This window comes from Miscanthus floridulus, chromosome 1 (genome assembly GCF_019320115.1).
Source record: "Miscanthus floridulus cultivar M001 chromosome 1, ASM1932011v1, whole genome shotgun sequence".
NCBI classification, from domain to species: domain Eukaryota; kingdom Viridiplantae; phylum Streptophyta; class Magnoliopsida; order Poales; family Poaceae; genus Miscanthus; species Miscanthus floridulus.
Window position 1 is genome coordinate 41,210,706 of NC_089580.1, and position 19,301 is coordinate 41,230,006.

General features: G+C 44.8%; 3 protein-coding genes across 4 annotated transcripts; 1 reads left to right on the top strand and 2 right to left on the bottom strand.

Annotated features, from left to right (window-relative positions):
* Positions 1–4,232: 4,232 nt before the first annotated feature.
* Positions 4,233–7,702, top strand: LOC136496603 (actin-3). Its single transcript, XM_066492361.1, has 5 exons — positions 4,233–4,438; positions 5,784–5,847; positions 5,943–6,336; positions 6,450–7,063; positions 7,349–7,702. Exons 2-5 carry the CDS (start codon positions 5,788–5,790, stop codon positions 7,412–7,414), a joined length of 1,134 nt encoding a protein of 377 aa, XP_066348458.1. The 5' UTR covers positions 4,233–4,438; positions 5,784–5,787; the 3' UTR covers positions 7,415–7,702.
* An 869-nt stretch (positions 7,703–8,571) lies between these two features.
* On the bottom strand, positions 8,572–9,027 carry LOC136455322 (ferredoxin-3, chloroplastic-like). The gene has a single exon (XM_066455402.1). The coding sequence runs from the start codon at positions 9,025–9,027 to the stop codon at positions 8,572–8,574; it is 456 nt and encodes a 151-aa protein (XP_066311499.1).
* LOC136496685 (protein GLUTELIN PRECURSOR ACCUMULATION 3) lies at positions 8,899–19,030 on the bottom strand. Of its 2 annotated transcripts, none has more exons than XM_066492457.1 (18): positions 18,693–19,030; positions 18,490–18,587; positions 18,126–18,264; positions 18,004–18,032; positions 17,804–17,900; positions 17,670–17,725; positions 17,467–17,574; positions 17,135–17,191; positions 16,567–16,658; positions 15,783–15,867; positions 14,662–14,814; positions 13,947–14,041; positions 13,688–13,864; positions 13,498–13,601; positions 12,890–12,959; positions 12,662–12,754; positions 12,221–12,548; positions 8,899–9,036 (listed from the first exon to the last, which is right to left on the bottom strand). In XM_066492457.1, exons 1-16 carry the CDS (start codon positions 18,773–18,775, stop codon positions 12,695–12,697), a joined length of 1,503 nt encoding a protein of 500 aa, XP_066348554.1. In that variant the 5' UTR covers positions 18,776–19,030; the 3' UTR covers positions 8,899–9,036; positions 12,221–12,548; positions 12,662–12,694. The 2 variants fall into 2 exon arrangements, with proteins under 2 accessions (XP_066348554.1, XP_066348627.1); XM_066492530.1 differs by having other exon boundaries at positions 18,494–18,587; positions 18,693–18,722.
* Positions 19,031–19,301: the final 271 nt, after the last annotated feature.

Genomic DNA, 19,301 nt, shown 5'->3' on the forward strand with positions numbered 1-19,301 from the left:
AGATCGATCAAATAAAGTGGTTCCATATGCTTCAGCTGTCGGAAGCTTGCAATATGCTCAAGTGTGTACGCGCCCTGACTTGACATTTGTTATCGGGTTACTTGGCAGATTTCAGAGCAATCCTGGAATAGAACACTGGAAATTGGTAAAGAAAGTCTTGCGTTATTTACAAGGAACGAAAGGCCTCATGATGACGTATAGAAGATCTGATTCACTCCATATAGTGGGATATTCAGATTCTGATTATGCGAGAGATAATAGAAAATCCACGTCTGGATATGTGTTTACTCTCGCAGGGGGAGCTATTTCATGGAAAAGCTCAAAGCAAACCGTCACTACATCGTCCACAATGTATGCCGAGTTTGTAGCATGTTATGAGGCAACGAGGCAGGTGAACTGGCTAAAGAAATTCATACCCGGTTTAAAGGTGGTTGACGACATCAATAGACCACTGAAGTTATACTGCGATAATAATCCAGCAGTACAGTATGCTCACAACAATAGGTCAAGTGGTGCTGCCAAACAAATTGACATAAAGTATTATGTTGTGAAGGATAAAGTCCGAGATCAAATGATAAGTCTTGAGCATATAAGTACCGAAAAGATGCTCGCGGATCCGCTTACAAAAGGCTTACCACCTAACGTGTTCAGAGAATATGTAGCCGGCATGGGTTTAAGGGAAAGCCTATGATTCCTGGACTATAAAGGGCCCAAAAGTTAAAGTAACTATTTTAGATCAGAGACGTGCATTGTAGCTGTTAAATCTATCGGCGATTGACCGTGATGATGAGACATACTCTATGCATCATCTGTGAAGAAATGAGTAAGGATAAAAGGATTGAAGTTTAAAGTTTAAAGATAAAAGTAATAGTGAAATCAAGGGGGAGAATGTTAGATTGATCTCCTGACCAATAAGCCCAACGGTCTATTGGGCCTTGGTCTCGCGCCCTGATCGGGGGCGTCCAACCCTACATGGTTGGTGGACCCCCGTCGCACTGCGCTATATAAAGAGGTGGGGGCCGGCGGCTCAAAGCACGAGGTTCGTCGTGAGCCGCAAACCCCACCGACAAACCCTAATTCCGATCTCGAAGAGGACGCGCAGCCAGCGACGGGAAGCCGTCACCGTCATCACCGTCATCCCATCGTCACTGCACTGCATCACCGTCTCCACTGCGTCGCCCCTCTTCACCGACCGTCGCTGCCCGTGCGCAGCCTACATCGACGAACCTGATGGAGGCTACTGGATCCTCCACCCCTGCGGTCTCAGGTTCGGTACCCTTCCCTTTCTCTCCCTGTCTCTCTGTAGACCGTTTTACATGTCCTAGGATCTACCGTTTTACATGTTATACCGAATAGAACAGTCAAAGTCTAGATCTATGATTCTACAGTCGTTACACACCCATGCCCTTGGTGGTGCATGAGCTGGGACAGCCACGAAGACGCCGCGGTCGTCGTCGGCGTCGTCGTCCACTGGCTCATACACGCCCCCGGCGCCTGCTTGCCGAGCGAGGACGACGTCGGCGAGTACATCCTGACCTACGACGTGGACGCGGCCGCTGTGGGCTCAGTCGACATCCCCAAGGACCGCCAGCGCGCCAACCCGCTGATGACGTCGTCCCAGCTGGCGTCGTCGCCGGACGGGAAGCTGAGCTTCGTTGCCACGGATGACCAGTGCACGGTGTCCGTCTGGATTCTGTAGTCAGGAGGCTCCTGGGCGCGTCACGTGGAGATCGACATGATGGCAGAGTGGGGGCCGCTGGGCTGAAGCCATGGATGGATCATCGGCTCGAGCTGGAGAGCTTCGGCGATCAGAGGAGCGGCGCGGTGTTCTTGCAGATTGATGGTGTCTTCTTTGTGCTCAACATGGAGACGGGGGCAACGTCTCAGACGAGTTTGACAAGAGAGACGGGCATCCCGTACGAAGTGGACCTCGCGTCTCGGCTCGCCTCCATGAAATCCTTCTAGTTCTGAACATCGATCTGGTCGATCTAGGCGTTTATATTTTCTAATAAAATAGTGAGTGTTTAAAATACTTAGCACAAGAAATATAATGATCATCACCTATATCGGCAAGTGATTGCCGATAGATAGTCGTGGTGGTTATTTCTTCGTGGGAAGTACTTATTTGAAGCGTACGCAAAAGCTTGCTTTTTGTTGTAGATTGAGATGTGTGTTACCGTATTATCAAACATGGTAGCATCTAATTTGGTTTATGAAAAATTGCAACAGAAAAAGAGGATGGATAGAGCCATGAAAGGTGCAACTATCTATGTGTGCATGCAAAATTTAAATTTGAATAACAAGAAACTTGTGCAAGAAAGAAGAACAAAGTATACTATATGGGTAGTTGTTTGCTGTGGATCAAACACAAGCACTCGCAGCTATTCAAGTGTTAATTTCTTATTAAAAAAGATGCAATTTTTCTCTTTATCATTTCTCCTTGTACAAGTTTTTGTTCGAGCTTAGACTACTTGGACATAAATGATTGCATTCTCCATCTGTAATTTTGTTAAAAAGTTTCATGCACCAGTTTAGGTGCTATACTGATTGGCAATAGGTAGTTCTACAGGACAATGAAACACTAAGGCCTTGTGTTTTGATGTTGTCAGATTCGTATCAATTCACATGTGTCGGAGTAGAATTTAAACTAAATTCCATCTCAATCCCTCAATCCACCCCAACACATGTGGATTGAAGAGAATACGATAACATCCAAACAAGGCCTAATTGTATGTGATGGTAGGACGGTAAACCAAATATACAATAGTACAAGCAAAAAAAAAAAACTACAAATCAACATAACTTGAAGCATGTGTGAATCTCCAGGCACTAGAAAAACTCATAGAGCCCCTTCTACTAGCGTAAAACCTATGGAGCTCCTAGAGAAAAAATAAGGGAAAGAGGGAGAGAAAGAGTGTGAGGTGGACGAGCACCCCCTAGTGAAAAAAGAAATCACGCAAGGACGGCAAGGTAACTCGTACACAGGAAAGGAGATCACGCAAGGTAACTCGTACACAGGGGTAAAATCGTGGTGATCAGCCTGTTAACAAAGTGTCAAAAGTCCGTGATGCGAACGTAGAATAATAATGGAAAAAAGGCCTTTGTGAGGTGTTTGCTTCACAAATCTACAGCAGGAACTTATATCTTGCCCACACGGGTTATCTCCACGGCCACACGAGTAGAAAATTCGGCCTCAATTTGTTTGAAAGCAGTTATTGAAGCCAAAAACGGCGGTCAAATTGGATGGTTTTCGCCTGAATTTTGGCTTTGCCCCCGTGCCTATTCCTTTTCTGGAGACTTTGGCATTTCACCCATCATCAAAAACTGGTTTCGCACTTTTATCATCCCGCAAAGTGGTTTCGCTCGTTTGTCATTATGAGACTGGTGTAACCCGCTGAAATACATTTTGGATAGTTTTTATTCGTGGAAAAAAGACACATCCTTCCACTTCTACCCCTGTCTGTTGTTGGACGGAGAAGCAGCCGCTACCACCGGGAGGGGGAGTCCCGCCGCTACTGCAGCCAGTGGGGAAAGGGAGGGGCATCTCAGCCACATCCACGGAAGGGGAGTGCGAGGATGCCACCGGAGGGGTCGACGGAGACACCGCCGGCGGAGAGGGAGCGCCACCAGGGGGGAGGGGGCACCAGATCCAGACGCTGGTGAGGAAGAAGGGTTACTGCGGCCTCCATGCCCCCCATGGGGCGCCGCCGGTGGGGAGGGAGAAGGGGCCGCCGCCGGATGCAGGCCCCCCGATCCCGTCGACGCCATCACTGGACGGGGAGGGTGCCGCGCCGGAATCTTCGCCCAGAAGGAGGGGCGCCTCCGCCTCTGGAGTTAAAGGCCCACCGCTGCCGCCGCCACCGAATGCAGGGGGGCCCTCGTCGGTGCCATTACCGGAGGGAGGGGAGGGCACCGCCACCTGCCTCCCGTGCGTGAGAGGTCGAGGGAGGGGCCGGGTGCCGCGACGCACTGGGGAGATCGAGATGATGAACATCGATCTCAAGAGTAACAGGCAGGGGTAGAAGTGGAAGGGTGTGTTTTCTTCTTTTTTCACGAATTAAAACTATCCAAAATATATTTCAACAGGTTACACTAGTCTTATAATGGTAAACGAGCGAAATCACTTTGCGGGATGATAAAAGTGCGAAACCAGTTTTTGAGGATGAGTGAAATGGCAAAGTCTCCCTTTTCTGCTAACTGTCGCCGCGCATATAAATGAAACGGACGCCGTTCTGGCGTTCTCCCCTTCCAGAGCAGAGCAGGCACACCGCACACCTCACCGCAGCGCCCTCGTCTCCTCTCCGGCTCTCCCCGTCGGGATCCACCACCGACCGAGCGCACCTCTGCTCGCTCCTGCCGTCCACAGTCGCTGCTCCTCTCTAAGTGCTGTCGATTTGTGCGTCGACTGGTTGTCTGGTTCGGTTCCATCCTTCTGTTGGTAAGCGATCCTACCATGCCCTGAGAGGTGCCTTTGCTCTTAGTCTTAGATTAGATTAGAGTTGGTTGCTTCTCAGTCCTAGCGTGCGATTGCATCTGTATATGGATCCGTCTTCGTTATTAGCGCCAGCGCAACTACAATTCTTGAAGAGTTTATGCAGTATATGTCCGAATATGCAGCAGTGATCTTGCTTGCTTGATCGGATCCTGTAATAAGCAGTGCGTGTTAGCTAGTGTTTTCCGCCCCCTTCGATTAAGAGGGAAAAAAGTCATACCCGGATCCTCGGGAACAGAAATGGATTTGATATGCGGTGGAGGTGCATGCTCCTAGATCTCATATCATGGTGCTGGTTTTGGTGTGCCAAGTCGGTTACTTGGAGGATACTCGTGGGAAATGAATTGACTTAAATGTTTTCAGTTGGATGTTTTTGCTAATCGTGTGGATGGCCCCGTTAGCCTACAATAGTTTCTGTAAATCTTGAGGCCGGGTTGGTTTAGATCCCACCCAGTGCTTCATACTTGTGATCTTCTTGGCGGCCTAACTGGGTTTTGACTGAGCTTTTATTGGGCAAACCTTACTTAGCTTTTCCTAATCCTAACTAATAAAAATATGTATCTTCATGTCAAATACTGCTGACCCTGACCTGAATCTTTGTCAGGTTATCTTGGTCTAAACAGCTCATTCTGTCAAACAGCCTTGCTATTGTTTTTCCCCCTTTCATTTTGGCATAAACAATCCAAGTTGATAACTTTTTGCTAGCTGGAATCGGAATGATGGGCGCCACTACTGACTTCTTGCTGGCACACGGACTTTAGACTCCCATCGTCTACGGCTAAATGAATTATCCAGCTATAGGCTGGATGTGCAGCAACAGCAATAATTCTGTTCTGATCCAGTACAGCTGCAGTTTTATTCATTTTTGTTAGGCTCAGTAGCACATGGGTGAGCAAGTGACCATGTCTCTGCCTGACAGGACAGCTTATGCCAGCTTATATAGCTCTCTTTAGTATACTGAGCATAATTAATCCACTTTATGATTGATCGCAGTGTGATATGTTTTTCCTTCAAAGTCGTTAGTCCTATTTACCAGCTGGTCCTTGTTCAAAGATTCATTAATGGTAATAATCTTGCTGCAACTTGACCTAAGGCCTGCTAAATACAACCTTGCATTCCTTTTACTTGGCTATCACAAATTGCTCTTAATTATCATCATGTACCGGAAAATTATATGGTCTTTCCCTTATCAATCTTAACTTAAATTTCCAAGCCATCTAGCATGAACTAGGTCTTGTGCTTTCACAAGTGAATATTTGAGATGGTCTCTGAATTCAGATTGTCTGTGCAGATCAATGGCTGACGGTGAGGATATCCAGCCACTTGTGTGTGACAATGGCACTGGAATGGTCAAGGTTCGATGCTCATTCTATCTGTTCATTCATTAATCTCTGAAACCTGTAAAAGGAGCTGTTGCAGAATGACCAGCCTATGTTTCTCCTCTCTGCAGGCTGGTTTTGCTGGCGATGATGCGCCCAGAGCAGTGTTCCCTAGTATAGTTGGCCGCCCTCGCCACACGGGTGTGATGGTTGGAATGGGCCAAAAGGATGCCTATGTTGGTGATGAGGCACAGTCAAAAAGAGGTATCTTGACCTTGAAGTACCCCATTGAGCATGGTATTGTGAACAACTGGGATGATATGGAGAAAATCTGGCACCACACCTTCTACAATGAACTGCGTGTTGCTCCTGAAGAGCATCCAGTTCTGCTGACAGAAGCACCACTAAACCCAAAGGCAAACAGAGAGAAGATGACCCAAATTATGTTTGAGACATTCAATGCACCAGCAATGTATGTTGCTATCCAAGCTGTTCTTTCCCTATATGCCAGTGGTCGCACAACAGGCACGTGTTCATTTTCACCTTTAACTGATGAGTTTTTCTAGGACTTCATCTTTGATTCTCGTCATTGGCGATCTGACCCCATTCTACTACCTATGTCTTGTACTCTTGTGCAGGTATTGTGCTTGATTCTGGTGATGGTGTGACCCACACTGTGCCAATCTATGAGGGATACGCGCTGCCTCATGCTATTCTTAGGTTGGATCTTGCTGGTCGTGATCTGACTGACTGCCTAATGAAGATCCTCACGGAAAGGGGTTATTCCTTCACTACAACAGCCGAACGGGAAATTGTAAGAGATATAAAGGAGAAGCTGGCCTTTGTTGCCCTTGATTATGAGCAGGAGCTCGAGACTGCTAAGAGCAGCTCCTCTGTCGAGAAGAGCTACGAGTTGCCTGATGGGCAGGTCATCACAATTGGTGCGGAAAGGTTCAGATGCCCAGAAGTGCTTTTCCAGCCGTCGCTGATTGGGATGGAAGCTCCTGGCATCCATGAGACCACCTACAACTCTATCATGAAATGTGATGTTGATATCAGGAAGGATCTGTATGGCAACATCGTTCTCAGTGGAGGAACAACCATGTTCCCTGGCATTGCTGACAGGATGAGCAAGGAGATTACTGCCCTTGCACCGAGCAGTATGAAAATCAAGGTAGTGGCGCCTCCAGAGAGAAAATACAGTGTTTGGATTGGTGGTTCAATCCTTGCCTCGCTCAGCACATTCCAGCAGGTACTTACTAACATGGCCCTTTCCTTGCTGTCATAGCATTTATGATCTTATCATGGAGATGGTTTCTTAGGTGCCTTTTGATCATCTTCCTTTTTTAAGTGAAACCAACAATCAACCAAATTGACAAGTGCATGTGAACAGATCTAAATCAGTAAATTGTGAATGTCAATGTTCCAGTGATTTTGATTGTCGCCATAGTTATGAATACGAACTAATTTCCGTTCAATTTTGAAGTATTGTTTCTCACAGTATAGGCTTCTTACTCCAATCATTTTCCTGTTGCAGATGTGGATATCCAAGGAAGAGTATGATGAATCTGGCCCTGCTATCGTCCACCGAAAATGCTTCTGAGCTTTCAGCCGCGCCTTTCGTAGTGTGTCAAGCTGTCGAGATCTGCATTATTGAGTGTCTTTGTGAAGTACATATAGTTTCTGCGAGCATGATTGCATGAGGGAAAGAGTACATCCAACTAAGCATTTGCCTTTCAGATGCCCTGCTTTAGTGATCCAGATGGTGCTGCTTCCAGTGATATGTCGATACTAGTGTGCGAGCAATGTATTGGTTTTGGCTACAGCTGTTCTGTCATCTGTGCGTAACATTACCTATGTATCTATCAATATCTGCGTACACTATTGGCTATTTGGTTGTTTTCCCTGTGGGCAAAAGACTCGATATGGTATTAAGTTCACAGTTTTTTATGTTCTCTTAAATTCTAGTTACCTATTTGTGGCCGTATAACTATGATATCTTCAAATATAACAGCACAGAAAATGAATCAAATCTGGGAAAATATAACGGCACATGAAATGAATCAAATTTGAGAGTTAAGGAAAATTAGGTATGTGAATTGTCGTCGTTAGTGCAACTCCAAAGCAGGACAACAGGAGCCCTCAAGTCCTCCTCAACTGGGCTAAACAGGACAAGAGCCAGACGCAAGCAGTCCACCAGTTCAAATCTGCCACTGCTATCAGCCACCTACCAAAGCATTCGCTATCAGAGATGACACGAGCGAGCTGTTGCCTTCAGCATCCCCCGATCAATGAGAAATTCAAGATTCTTGGCACAGAAAGCAAGTCGGTCGTTGTGGTTCAGCATGTCATGCATTTTTGTTCTCATCCGTACGCAGCTGCGCGTGCATCCGGACCAAGCAACAACACACTACAATTTGGCAAACAGGTATCACATGACACAAGTGTTTGGAACTAAACGGGTGCCAGCATGCCGCAGTGACATTCAGAATCAATAACTTCAACACTTTTCCAAACATAACAAAAGGCCATTAAATTATACTATTATGGCATCACATCAGTTTTTTATTGATTAGCTAGTATTCCCATGGGTTCCCAATCTTAATGCACCAACCCCGAACATAAACTAGCAGAACATAGAAGACAGCAACCACAAAAGTTTGATGCCAAACAGTTCGCACAACTGGTTGGGCAGATGGAGCTTGCTTGACAACACACTTGAGAGCAATTGGTCCCTTGCCAAATTGAAAAGCCCTAGCCCTAGTACAGGTCACCTTCCTTGTGGGTGTGGATGACACAGTCGGACTTTGGGTAGGAGACACATGTCAGCACATAGCCCTCCTCCTGCTGCCCGTCATCAAGGAAGGATCCATCTGACTGGTCAACCGCACCAGACTCGATTTTGCCAGCACAGGTGGAGCAAGCCCCAGCACGGCATGAGTATGGCAACTCCACACCGGCAGTCTCGGCCGCATCAAGGATGTATGTGTCGTCTGGAGCATCAAACTCGTGCTCTTGACCTTCAGGCGTGACAAGCTTCACCTTGTAGACAGCCATCGCAGAGACATCGAGTTTCTTGGAGGTCTTCAGGCTTGGAACCTTCATAACTTGGCTGAAGAAGCTTAGAGATGAAGGGCTCTTCACCGCTGTTTGGGAGGCCTGTGTTCTAACATTGCCCAACAGCGTGCAGGAAGTAGCAAATGTGCAGGTCGACATCTTGGCAGCCTTCAAATTCAAGGGGAGGAACATAGTCAGTTAACAAAGCCACCTTGGCCTAACTTAAGCAACTACGGAACTATCGCACACTTTCCTTATCAAACACAAAGCAACAATTGAGACCAGGAAGCTATTCTCAGGCATCTACATATAAAAAAGTATCTTGCCAGACACTAACAGGAAAAGCTTGCAGCGGTGTAACAAATCATTGACACTGAAAGTCACACAGGGCCATGCTTGAATCAAGATAATCAGAACCAAAACACCATTTTTTAAAACAAATTTCAGACATTGACACAAAAATTACCTAGATTTACAGAGCAACGATTAAAGGCTTTGTTGTTGTTGGTTGGATTTACAGAGCAACGACCAATCTCTGTTTAATTATCCACACAAAGATATGAGATAAAGTCATGCTTCCTCTGCCATGCTTCATAAGCCAATCCCTTTGTTCACTACACATAGTAATACTACTAATCCAGTTCATAGAGGCACACAGGGGCTGCTGATGTATCCCAATGGTATCTTTACCAAGGAGGAGAACGGGCACATGCCATCCATTCCCTCCATTTAAAGGGGCAGGGTTAATCTGTGGAGCGGTATGAAAACGGCAGGCATAGCTAATGCTCCATGCCCTTCACTTGAAGCTCCAGGGAAATCAGTAAACCACACATAGGTTCTTTTTATTTTATATTTTTCTGTGGAACTTTATAGAACAATTTGCTTGATGATTTATTGTAAAAATTCCCTGGGCAAGAAGTACAAAAGTAGAATAGGTACATTGAAAGGCTCCCATAAATCCCAAATCTAGCTCTTGGTAAAAAATCTCAACACCTCATAAGCCGGCTCCCTTTGTTTCACTATGCACAGGTAATACTACTAACACAATTCATGGACACACACAGGGGATACTGATATATCCGAATGGTATCTTTACCAAGGAGGAGAATGGGCACATGCCATCCATCCCTCCATGAGAAGGGGTAACTTTAATCTGTAGAGCGGAATGAAAAAGGCAGGCATTGCTAGTGCTCCCCGCCCTTCACTTGAAGCTCCATGGAAATCAGTAAGCCACACATAGGTTCTTGTAATTTATTTCTGCCAAACTTCACAGAACAATCCAATAGATGATTTATTGTAAAAAATCCCCTGGACAAGAACTACCAGAGGTTCACTGAACACGCGCACAGATTAACGTGCACTCATAAATACGAAATCCATCTCCTGGTACAAAATCTCAAACACGTCATAAGCCGACTCTTCCCTTTGTTCAATATGCATAGGTAATAATACTACTAACACATAGACACACAAACAGGCACCTGCTGATGTATCCCAGTGGTATCGCTACCAAGGAGGAGAATGGGCACATGCAATCCACCCCCTCCATGAGAAGGGGTAGGTTGATCTACGGAGCGGTATGAAAAAGGCAGGCATCGCTAATGCTCCCCGCCCTTCACTTGAAGCTCCAGGGGAATCAGTAAACCACACATCGGTTATTTTAAATTTATTTCTTCTGCCGAAACTTCACAGAACAATCCGCTCGATGATTTTATTGTAAAAAAAAAGTTCCCCTGACAAGTACTGCCAAACCAGGAGAGGTTCACTGGACATGCACAGCCCCTTAACGGCCCCCTCCCATAAACCCCCCAAATCCACCCCAGGATAGAAAGTCTCAAAGTTCTCTAGTATCTACTTTCTTCTCAAGATGCGAAGGAATTACATGCGAAAATAACCGAAATCTGATGCGGTTCAAGCGACCGACGGAACAGCCCCCCGTAGCAGTAATTTTTCTTCTTCTTAGGAATTAACGAAACCCAAAAGTTGGAGAACAGAACGCGAGATCCCATCAACCTAGGGTGGGACGCCGGAGAGCGGAGAGAGATCCTACCACCCTACAAAACCCCCGAGGCGTACGGGGGACGCCGGAGAGCGGAGAGAGACCCTACCACCCTACAAAACCCCCCGAGGCGTTCGGGGGAGAGCGAGGAGGTAGAGGCAGGTACCTCGCGGAGATCGGAGACGGCGGCTAGCGAGGGTCGTGGTGCGGTGCCTCCCCTCTTCCCCTTGACCCTCCTCCCTCGCTCGCGCTCGCGCCGCGTCGCTTTCCGTCACCCTCGCGGCGTGGAGACTGGGGAGAGGAGAGGAGAGGCGTCGTGGGAGTGGGCGGCCAGGCCCTCGTTTTTAACGGGGGCCGCTCCGCTGGGTGGCAGGCTGCGCGGCGCGGTCGGGCTCGGGTTGGAGTGGAATGGAAATCCCGGGTGCGCGCCCCGCCCGGCTGCCGCCGCCGGGTGGGGTTGGTGGTGGTTTCCAGTTTCGGCTCGCGACTCACGATCCCATCTGACCCTGAGGAGGAGGAGGAAGGTTCTGGAACTGCCCGGACGGACTCCGGCTCCACTTGGGCCTGGGGCAGGGAAGACTGGGCCACGCTCACTTGGGCCTGACCAACCGTCACCTGCAAAACAGTACTCCGTGTCCGTGGTCCGGCCGAGCTAGTTCAACTGAATTTATTTTCACCACCTATATTAGGAAGAACGTAATTTATGGTAGTTCAACTGAATTTTTTATTATGTTACCAAAGGCATAAGAAATGCCAGGCACGCACGGGGAGAGCCGGAACGCGTGATCGTGCGACACCCTATGATGCTTTCTTTCTTTCTTACGGGATTCTTGCATGAATCTAGCTGTTCTTGTACGAAAGTCCAGTAGTGTCGTTTGGAAAGCTGAAGACGGCGTTTTCCGCCGTTTTTTTTCTGTACACGCCAAGGACAAAGGCTACGAGCACATGCGTTCAAATGTGCGACCGGCGGCTCTACTTGTACTTGCTGAGCAGGAGCGGCCAGTGGCCGCCCTTCGTTTCTTTCTTTCTTTATTAAAAAAATATATGCATCTCGTTTTCTTTTAAAAGTCAACTAATCTTAAATGTGATCAAATATATACAAAGAAGTATTAATATTTATTATGATACTAAAAATATCATTAGATTAATCATACAATATATATTTTTATAATAAAACTATTTTAGTGATACCATACTTTTTTTATAAATCTAATTAAAGTTGAAATTGATTGACATCTGAAGAGCGAGATGTGCATTATTTTTAAACAAAGGTAGTATAGTAACATGCAATGCAGCGTCCTTTTGGTCAGATGGAGCGCAGGAGAATGAAAACTGAAAACATGTGCAGCTGACCTCCAGACTCCACACTCCAGCTTCACACAAACCCCGTTTTCTTGGAATTCCACGCGACATGGGCGGCTTGCCACGCCGCCTCAGCTCCTCGCCTAGGCCTAACCACGTGTTGATGGCCATTCAGCGCCCAGCCAGGCTGCACGAAATATGTGCGCATCCCAGTCCTCGTCCTCGAAAGAAAAAGGAATTCAGTTCAGTGCGCTATCACTGATGCGACTATGACTTGCACTAACAGACTAATTGATGGAAAGGAATGGCTCCACGGGTGTGCTTTTGTCAGGCACGCAAGTTCTCCACAAATTGCATGAAGCAAATGTTCTGTTAGAACCTGAAGCAAAGAGTAAAGTTGATGTGAGACCAAAAGCTGAAACAGTTTGGCACTGCAAACAGAAAATGATGTCCTAACAGTCTAACACAACGGTTATGTTCAAAAGCACCTACCAAGCAAAAGGGCACAACTTGCAAGATGCCATCTCATGTGGAAAGCAGCCTTCCATACTCGCTCAACAAGATGGGAATGTCATCCATGCGCAACTGCGGTATATCACAGATACAACATAGCGATAACTGATAAGTAGGAGAATGAAAAAGAAGAGATTGTATTGTGTAGTCAATCGACTGCTGGTCGTTTGTGGTGGATCACTAGATTGTATGCGCTACTATGCATACCTGTGAAGCACTTTTCAAATGGAAAAAACGGAGAGCTTCCATTTCATGAAAAGCTGGCAATGGATTTCCCCTGCACTTGTTGCAAAAAGAAAATGAAATCACAATCGACGCAGAAATATTGCTTACAAATACTTTGCTTTAATGGAGAAGTTGATGATTGGATAATGAAGAATGGTCATTTTTAGGCATATCAACCTCTGGCCATGACCAAGTTATCTGCACATGCTCAATTTCTAACTAACGACCACAAAGAACCTGACAGAAGATACCACAGTTTATTTTTGAACTGTCCTGTGCCTATTGATATCAAACAGGCCAAAACCATGGATATGTAAGTTCCATGGCCATGATAAAGTATAATTGACATGACAAACTCACAAGATTTTGTAGTGTAAAAATTCACAATTACTCCTATTCCTCCGAAACATCAAATATGCATTCATTTCGAGCAATTGAGGCCATTGCAAAAGAGAATAATCCATGGACCAGAAGAGAAACTGTTACAAATCATTCGATTTTTAACAGGCGACTTCTAGATTTGAGAAAGAGTGGATGATTAAGTATGCAAATAACAGATGCAGAGGGAAGACTGAAGAGTGAAACCATACGAATAGCGTCGCAGGATGAGGCGTTGATAGTCCCTCAGCAAAGGTCCTAGTTCCTGCAGTTGTAGTGAGCTTGCTGGAGAACTTTTCCAATGATCACGAAGTACCTTGACATCATACAAAAATTCCAAAATTCTCTCAGAAGCAAATACAGGTGAGTTATATTAATAGTGAGGCATTACTGCGTAAACACCTGAATTGATGCAACCTGGTCACTAGCTGGAAGCGATTGACCAGCAAGCCTAGATGACAATTCCACAAGTTCTTTATCATTGACTTCGTCAACAAAACTTGCTGAAACATCCTCAGAAAGTGGAATTCCCAGTCGTTTGGCCAATTCTGTTATTGGATTCTCCAGAGCTTGTGACTCCTGCAAAACATATTTTATAAATTATAGAATTTTCTATCACCTGAAATTTTCAAAGTGAACTCTCACACATGCAAGCATGTACCTTTAGGTTGGATTGCTGGTTATCACCAGTCACAGCGCTAGGTTTGCTGTTTGAATCGATGTTAGGAGCTAAGTCTCGTTTCGCAATAGGATCATCTGTACATAAAATACGGTGCAATTTAAAAAAGGAAAAATGATCTTTCTTCGTCAAGCATCACAGAGAAAGAAAAAAAAATCAAGAGCATTAGGGGAAAGTTTACTTTAAAAAAAAACAACAACTCATTTCATACTATTTGGTAAATGAACCTGCATCAGTGGTACAGTTTTCTAATATACATCCAGTTAAAAGGGCGTACCCAGTGCAGAGAGCTCCCGATCTGTGCGGGGTCTGGGGAAGGGTGTCAGTGGCAAGCCTTACCCTCGCCTGTGCAATGTGAGGAGACCGCGACTCGAACCCGGGACCTTCCGGTCACAGGCGGTAAGACTCTACCGCTTGCACCAGGCCCGCCCTTCCTAATATACATCCAGTTAAGCAGCAAATTATAGAAGCAATTAGTCAAATGAGTTCCTTTTTCTTGTGATCTTGGAAATCGACAAAACTCCTCACTTGTTACTACTGAACCATGCATGGAAGTTTAAAGGGTATGACTGCAGGACTATGAATTGAAGAATTTATGTGCAGAGTTTTATATCCCAGTACACTCTACACAGCCCTCAAGATACCAAGCATATAGGAATGAAGTGTTCCTTTTCAGATAAGCATGAGATGACTGTACCTTCAGGAACAAGCCACCACAAATCACCAAATGTATTCTTTCCATCAAAGCCACCAAATAAAAGAAATCGAGACCCTATGGAAGTCATGGAATGATATGCCCGAGGAGGAGGTGGTTCATTGCTTGTTGGTAGGTGCTTCCATTGAACAGACACTGAGAAGGATTGAAGTATCAGCCAACAAAGATACATGTGCTGATTGAGCAAGTGGCATGAAAGGTAGGTCAGCATTAAAACAAAGCAATGAATCATGGAGATGGTACTAGCTGTCAGCATTGTGTTCAGTATATCCACGATAACCTAGTTAGTCGCCATTGAGTTGACAGTGGTAAGATCAGTCGGAGTTACAAGATTGGCTTTCTGAGGCTATATTATGTGCAGCAAGTATAATATCAACACCTACTAGCTGCATCATCAACTAATTCCAACGCTGGTTATAATGGATGTGGCTGACAATCATATTTAACACCTTCCAACTACCTACAAAAAATAACCCAAGCAATGAATGCACAGACTTATCTGACATTGATTTTATATCTTGATCAATGATGACTGCTTAAGCCATATTTACAGGACTAGCTTTTCTAGTCTTCTTGGTTAGTGTTAGGATGTAATCAAACTTACTTAAGATGCATTAAGCTAAGACCCTAACCACAGTAACTTTGGTAGTGTTCTTGATTGATGTTAGTATGTGATCCATAGTTGACACTACATTATCTTAATCACGAGAAAAATGGGTTTGCATAGGCCTGACATGGCTTTTCAAAAGCGATTAAATTTATAGGATATAGCAGTTACTTTTGGAAGAATCTTACTGGTTCACTAAAGACTCTATCAACTAATTATATTGCACTACTCAGTGTAAAGCAACTACAAACATGCCCCAAGCAGCACAGAATCAGCCAGCATCACAATTTCCTTCTTAAGGTTAGTCATACAAGTTTACTTGTGGAACCACATCTTATGTTAGCAGGGAAACATTTTTTGTACTGAAGAAATAAAAACTGTTGGACTTAAACAAAAACCTTTTAAAAGATGCAGTGTTACACCCACAAGAAAGACACTCGTTCCAGTTCAGTAAATCCCTATGCAAATAAAAAAGGGAATTACAATCACATCTTACCCCTGTCTAAAATAGTGCATTCATTGTAGTACACATCATATCTACTTAGCCAACCGCCAGTTCCATGTCCTCCAAACAGCAAGAGCTGACAAGAAAGATCTATACATCTTCAGTTAACCGATCATGCAATCAAGACCCTTTACATGGAAAAATTTTAGAAGAAGTCCAACATAATCTAGCTGATTAACTCGAGACCTGAATCGTGAACAATTTGAGGTTGCAAAGACTCCCAGTACACAATAAACACAATTATTTTTTAAATAAATGATTACACCCTTTCATTTATGTAGTTAATGACAAAGAAACTCTGCTAAAGCTGTGCCTAAAATTTACTTCCATCACCAACCTAAGTTAATAAATGATGTGTTGCACATACTGATACCTCAGATCTTAAAACTAAGGATGAAACTCTGCAGAATACAAATATTTTTAGCATAGTCATCGAAGGCATACCCAGGAGCCTATCTGTTATTGCATTAATATTTAATCATAGCAGGAAATAGACCCCTGGCCTCATCAGAAAGAGGGTTGGGACTCAAACAAAGTTCCTACTGGTCCATAGTAGATCAAAATGCATAAATGAGTTCTAAATATACATCAATATAGCAATATATGATTTGTACAATATAGCAATGATAATTAATTAATATCTAGTATGGACATCCAACGGGGCCCAAGTTTACAAATACTATGTTATATGAGATACCAGCTACTGAATACTTCATACTAGTGCACTGAGAGACCAAAAAAGGAAATGCAAGTATGGCGGGATCAAATTACATACATAAGGTCCACCAGAAGTTACTGAATGACCGCATCGTGGTGAGGGAGATTGCCCTGGAAGTTTCAACTGTGTCCAACCTGGCGTCTCATTGTCTTCCAAAGTAGACAAAATTAGGTTCTGACTAACTGAACTAAAATACAAATGAATGATTAGATAGTTAAATCAGAAGAAAGTTGACAATAATACTTTTCAACTAGTATTAACATATATCAAATAGAATGGGTGATTTTAGCTGTCCTCAGAGGTTAAATAATACTGATGGGCCATCTTAAACTACATGACTTCCAATAAGGCATGAACAATCAAACAGGACAAGAAAGATGCAGGGTATGCACCATGGATTTGTTCCTAAGTATTACGATATTTTTTTTAAAAAAGAAGGCATCAAACCACATCTAATCATGAATTCATGATCCACAATCATTCAAACAGGCTATTTCAACGTGCACTGTTAGTTCGACTGGCGCCATTATCAACTGACCAAGCATATGTTGCACATAACACTATGGGGCTTAGGATGTATCTTTCTTAAACTCAAACAGATTTTATATGAATAAATAGGAGATACCTTCTTCAGTAATACCCTTTAAAGCCCATAAATCACCCATTATTGGCCCTGCTCCACCTGTGGCAAAGAAGATTTGAAGTAATTGGAAATGCGGTTGTTGATGGCCAAAAGATTACAAATTAACTGACTAGTCATTAGAAAGTAATTCACACTACATATTCTCATAAGGAAAATAGCTTGGTTTCCACAAGACAATTGTCATGAAAATAATTAGTTAGTGCTTTTAGATTTCCAAAAAAAATAAAATGATCAACAAAATTTACTTTCACAAAATGAATCAAAAAACACATTCTTTGAGGAACCCACAAATAAAATCAAGAAATAACAATCACCTCTGCCACCAAATATAAGCAGCCTCTTCTCAATCATGGTTGCGGAATGCCCACATCTTGGAGGTGGCACAGATCCGGTAACAGCTAATTCTGTCCACTCAAGTGACACTATACAATAGAGAATGCAAGAAATCAGCGCTCTACGTTTTCCTTGCCATCTTCAAGAAAAAATTCAGTGATTGGATAAAGAAGCAGCTTGCTACTTGTGTCCATGATGTATACATCTGAAAGCCACTTTTTGCCATCCCATCCACCATACCTGAATAAAAATAGAATGTTCTTCAAAAGTAATGGTACAGAAAGTATGACAGGGGTGTGCATATCAAATAATGCTTACATAACAATCTTTCTGTTTCCTATGGCTGAAGCAGCAGCAAACTCTCGTGGTGACGGCAAATCACCAAAGCCAGTCATTTCCGACCATTGCCATAAATCTAAATGTACAACAGTATCATGAATGTAGCAGCAACCTCTAGAATAAGTGCAGACAGAACCAGAGAAGGGGATCTTGACAATTGATGAAACATAGAGGCTTACCGGTGTCTAGCATCCAGAAATCACCTAAACTGTAAGATAAAGACCACATCGTTAGTAACATATAGGAAATTATTTATGCTAAGCTTCCAAATTCTGCTGGGCAAGCTATGTGGACTGCATACCGCTTGCCCCCAGAACGGCCACCGATGATGAACATGTTGCAGTCAATGACAACAGCTATGTGAAAAGCCCTTGGGCTTGGGCCGGCCTGCCCATCCGACCCATTACCAGTGCACTCAGGTGTGTACCATAGCTTATTTTCTGCAACATAAATTGCATTCAGAAGTTTGTAAGGCCAAGCTCTTCCTTCCTTCCAATGCACATGCTCCATCCATAAAAATCGCAAGCATGTAAATGCAATCTACGTCGCTCAATCTAATAACCCTTAAGATGAGTTGCAGCGTGTGCAAAATTGCCCACAGAGGTGGGGCAGGTAAATTGGCACAACAAGCGAACGGTCGGAGAATTGGAGAGGGATTCGATTACCGACGTCGTAGACGGATACGTCAGCGAGGAAGCGCTTGTCGGCGAAACCGCCGAAGACGACCACCTTGGACTTGCCAATGCTCACCGCAGTGTGCCCGCTGCACGAAATCGCAAAATCGTGAGGTTGTTAGAGGGGTAGGGTGAGACTCCAGGGGGCGAATCGAGACGGCGGCGGCGAGGAGGAGGAGGTGTTGGATGGATACCTGCGGGGGGCGGGGCGGTCGCCCCCGAAGTCGTCGGAGTCGGCCCTCACCCAGTGCATCTGCTTCGGTTGCAGCTGCTGCATCCTTTCCCTCGTCTCCTCTCCTCGCTCCAGCTCCCAGTATACGCGCCTCGTTTCGCAAAGGAACTGGACACGGCTCCAACCGGGAGGATGGGTGCTGCACGGCTGCACCGACGAGGCGACGACTGGATGGGCGGCCGGGGGCGGCGAGCGGTGCACGGACGGCGGGGAGTCTGGCAGGTGGGGGAGGGGATCGGACGAAGCAGAGAAGTCAGAGCAGGACGACGGAAACACCCACGGCCACGGCCACGGCCTTGCCCAAACAGAGAATTTACTGTGAGCCGTTAAAAAACATCACAGTTTCGGCCCAGAAAAAAGTTCGGTGGACTTAAATGCTATTGCTATAATTTTTTTCTCCTCCGTGTCAGCGACGTTAGATCGGACTCTAACAGTGTAAAAAAAACCAATAGATATGAAAAAACAAAAATACTTTTAGATCTAGAAATGTCATTAATTTTTTTTAAGTATCTTAACAACTTCAAATGAAAAAACTCAAAACTAGAAAGTTGTAGATCCGACGAGATGTATA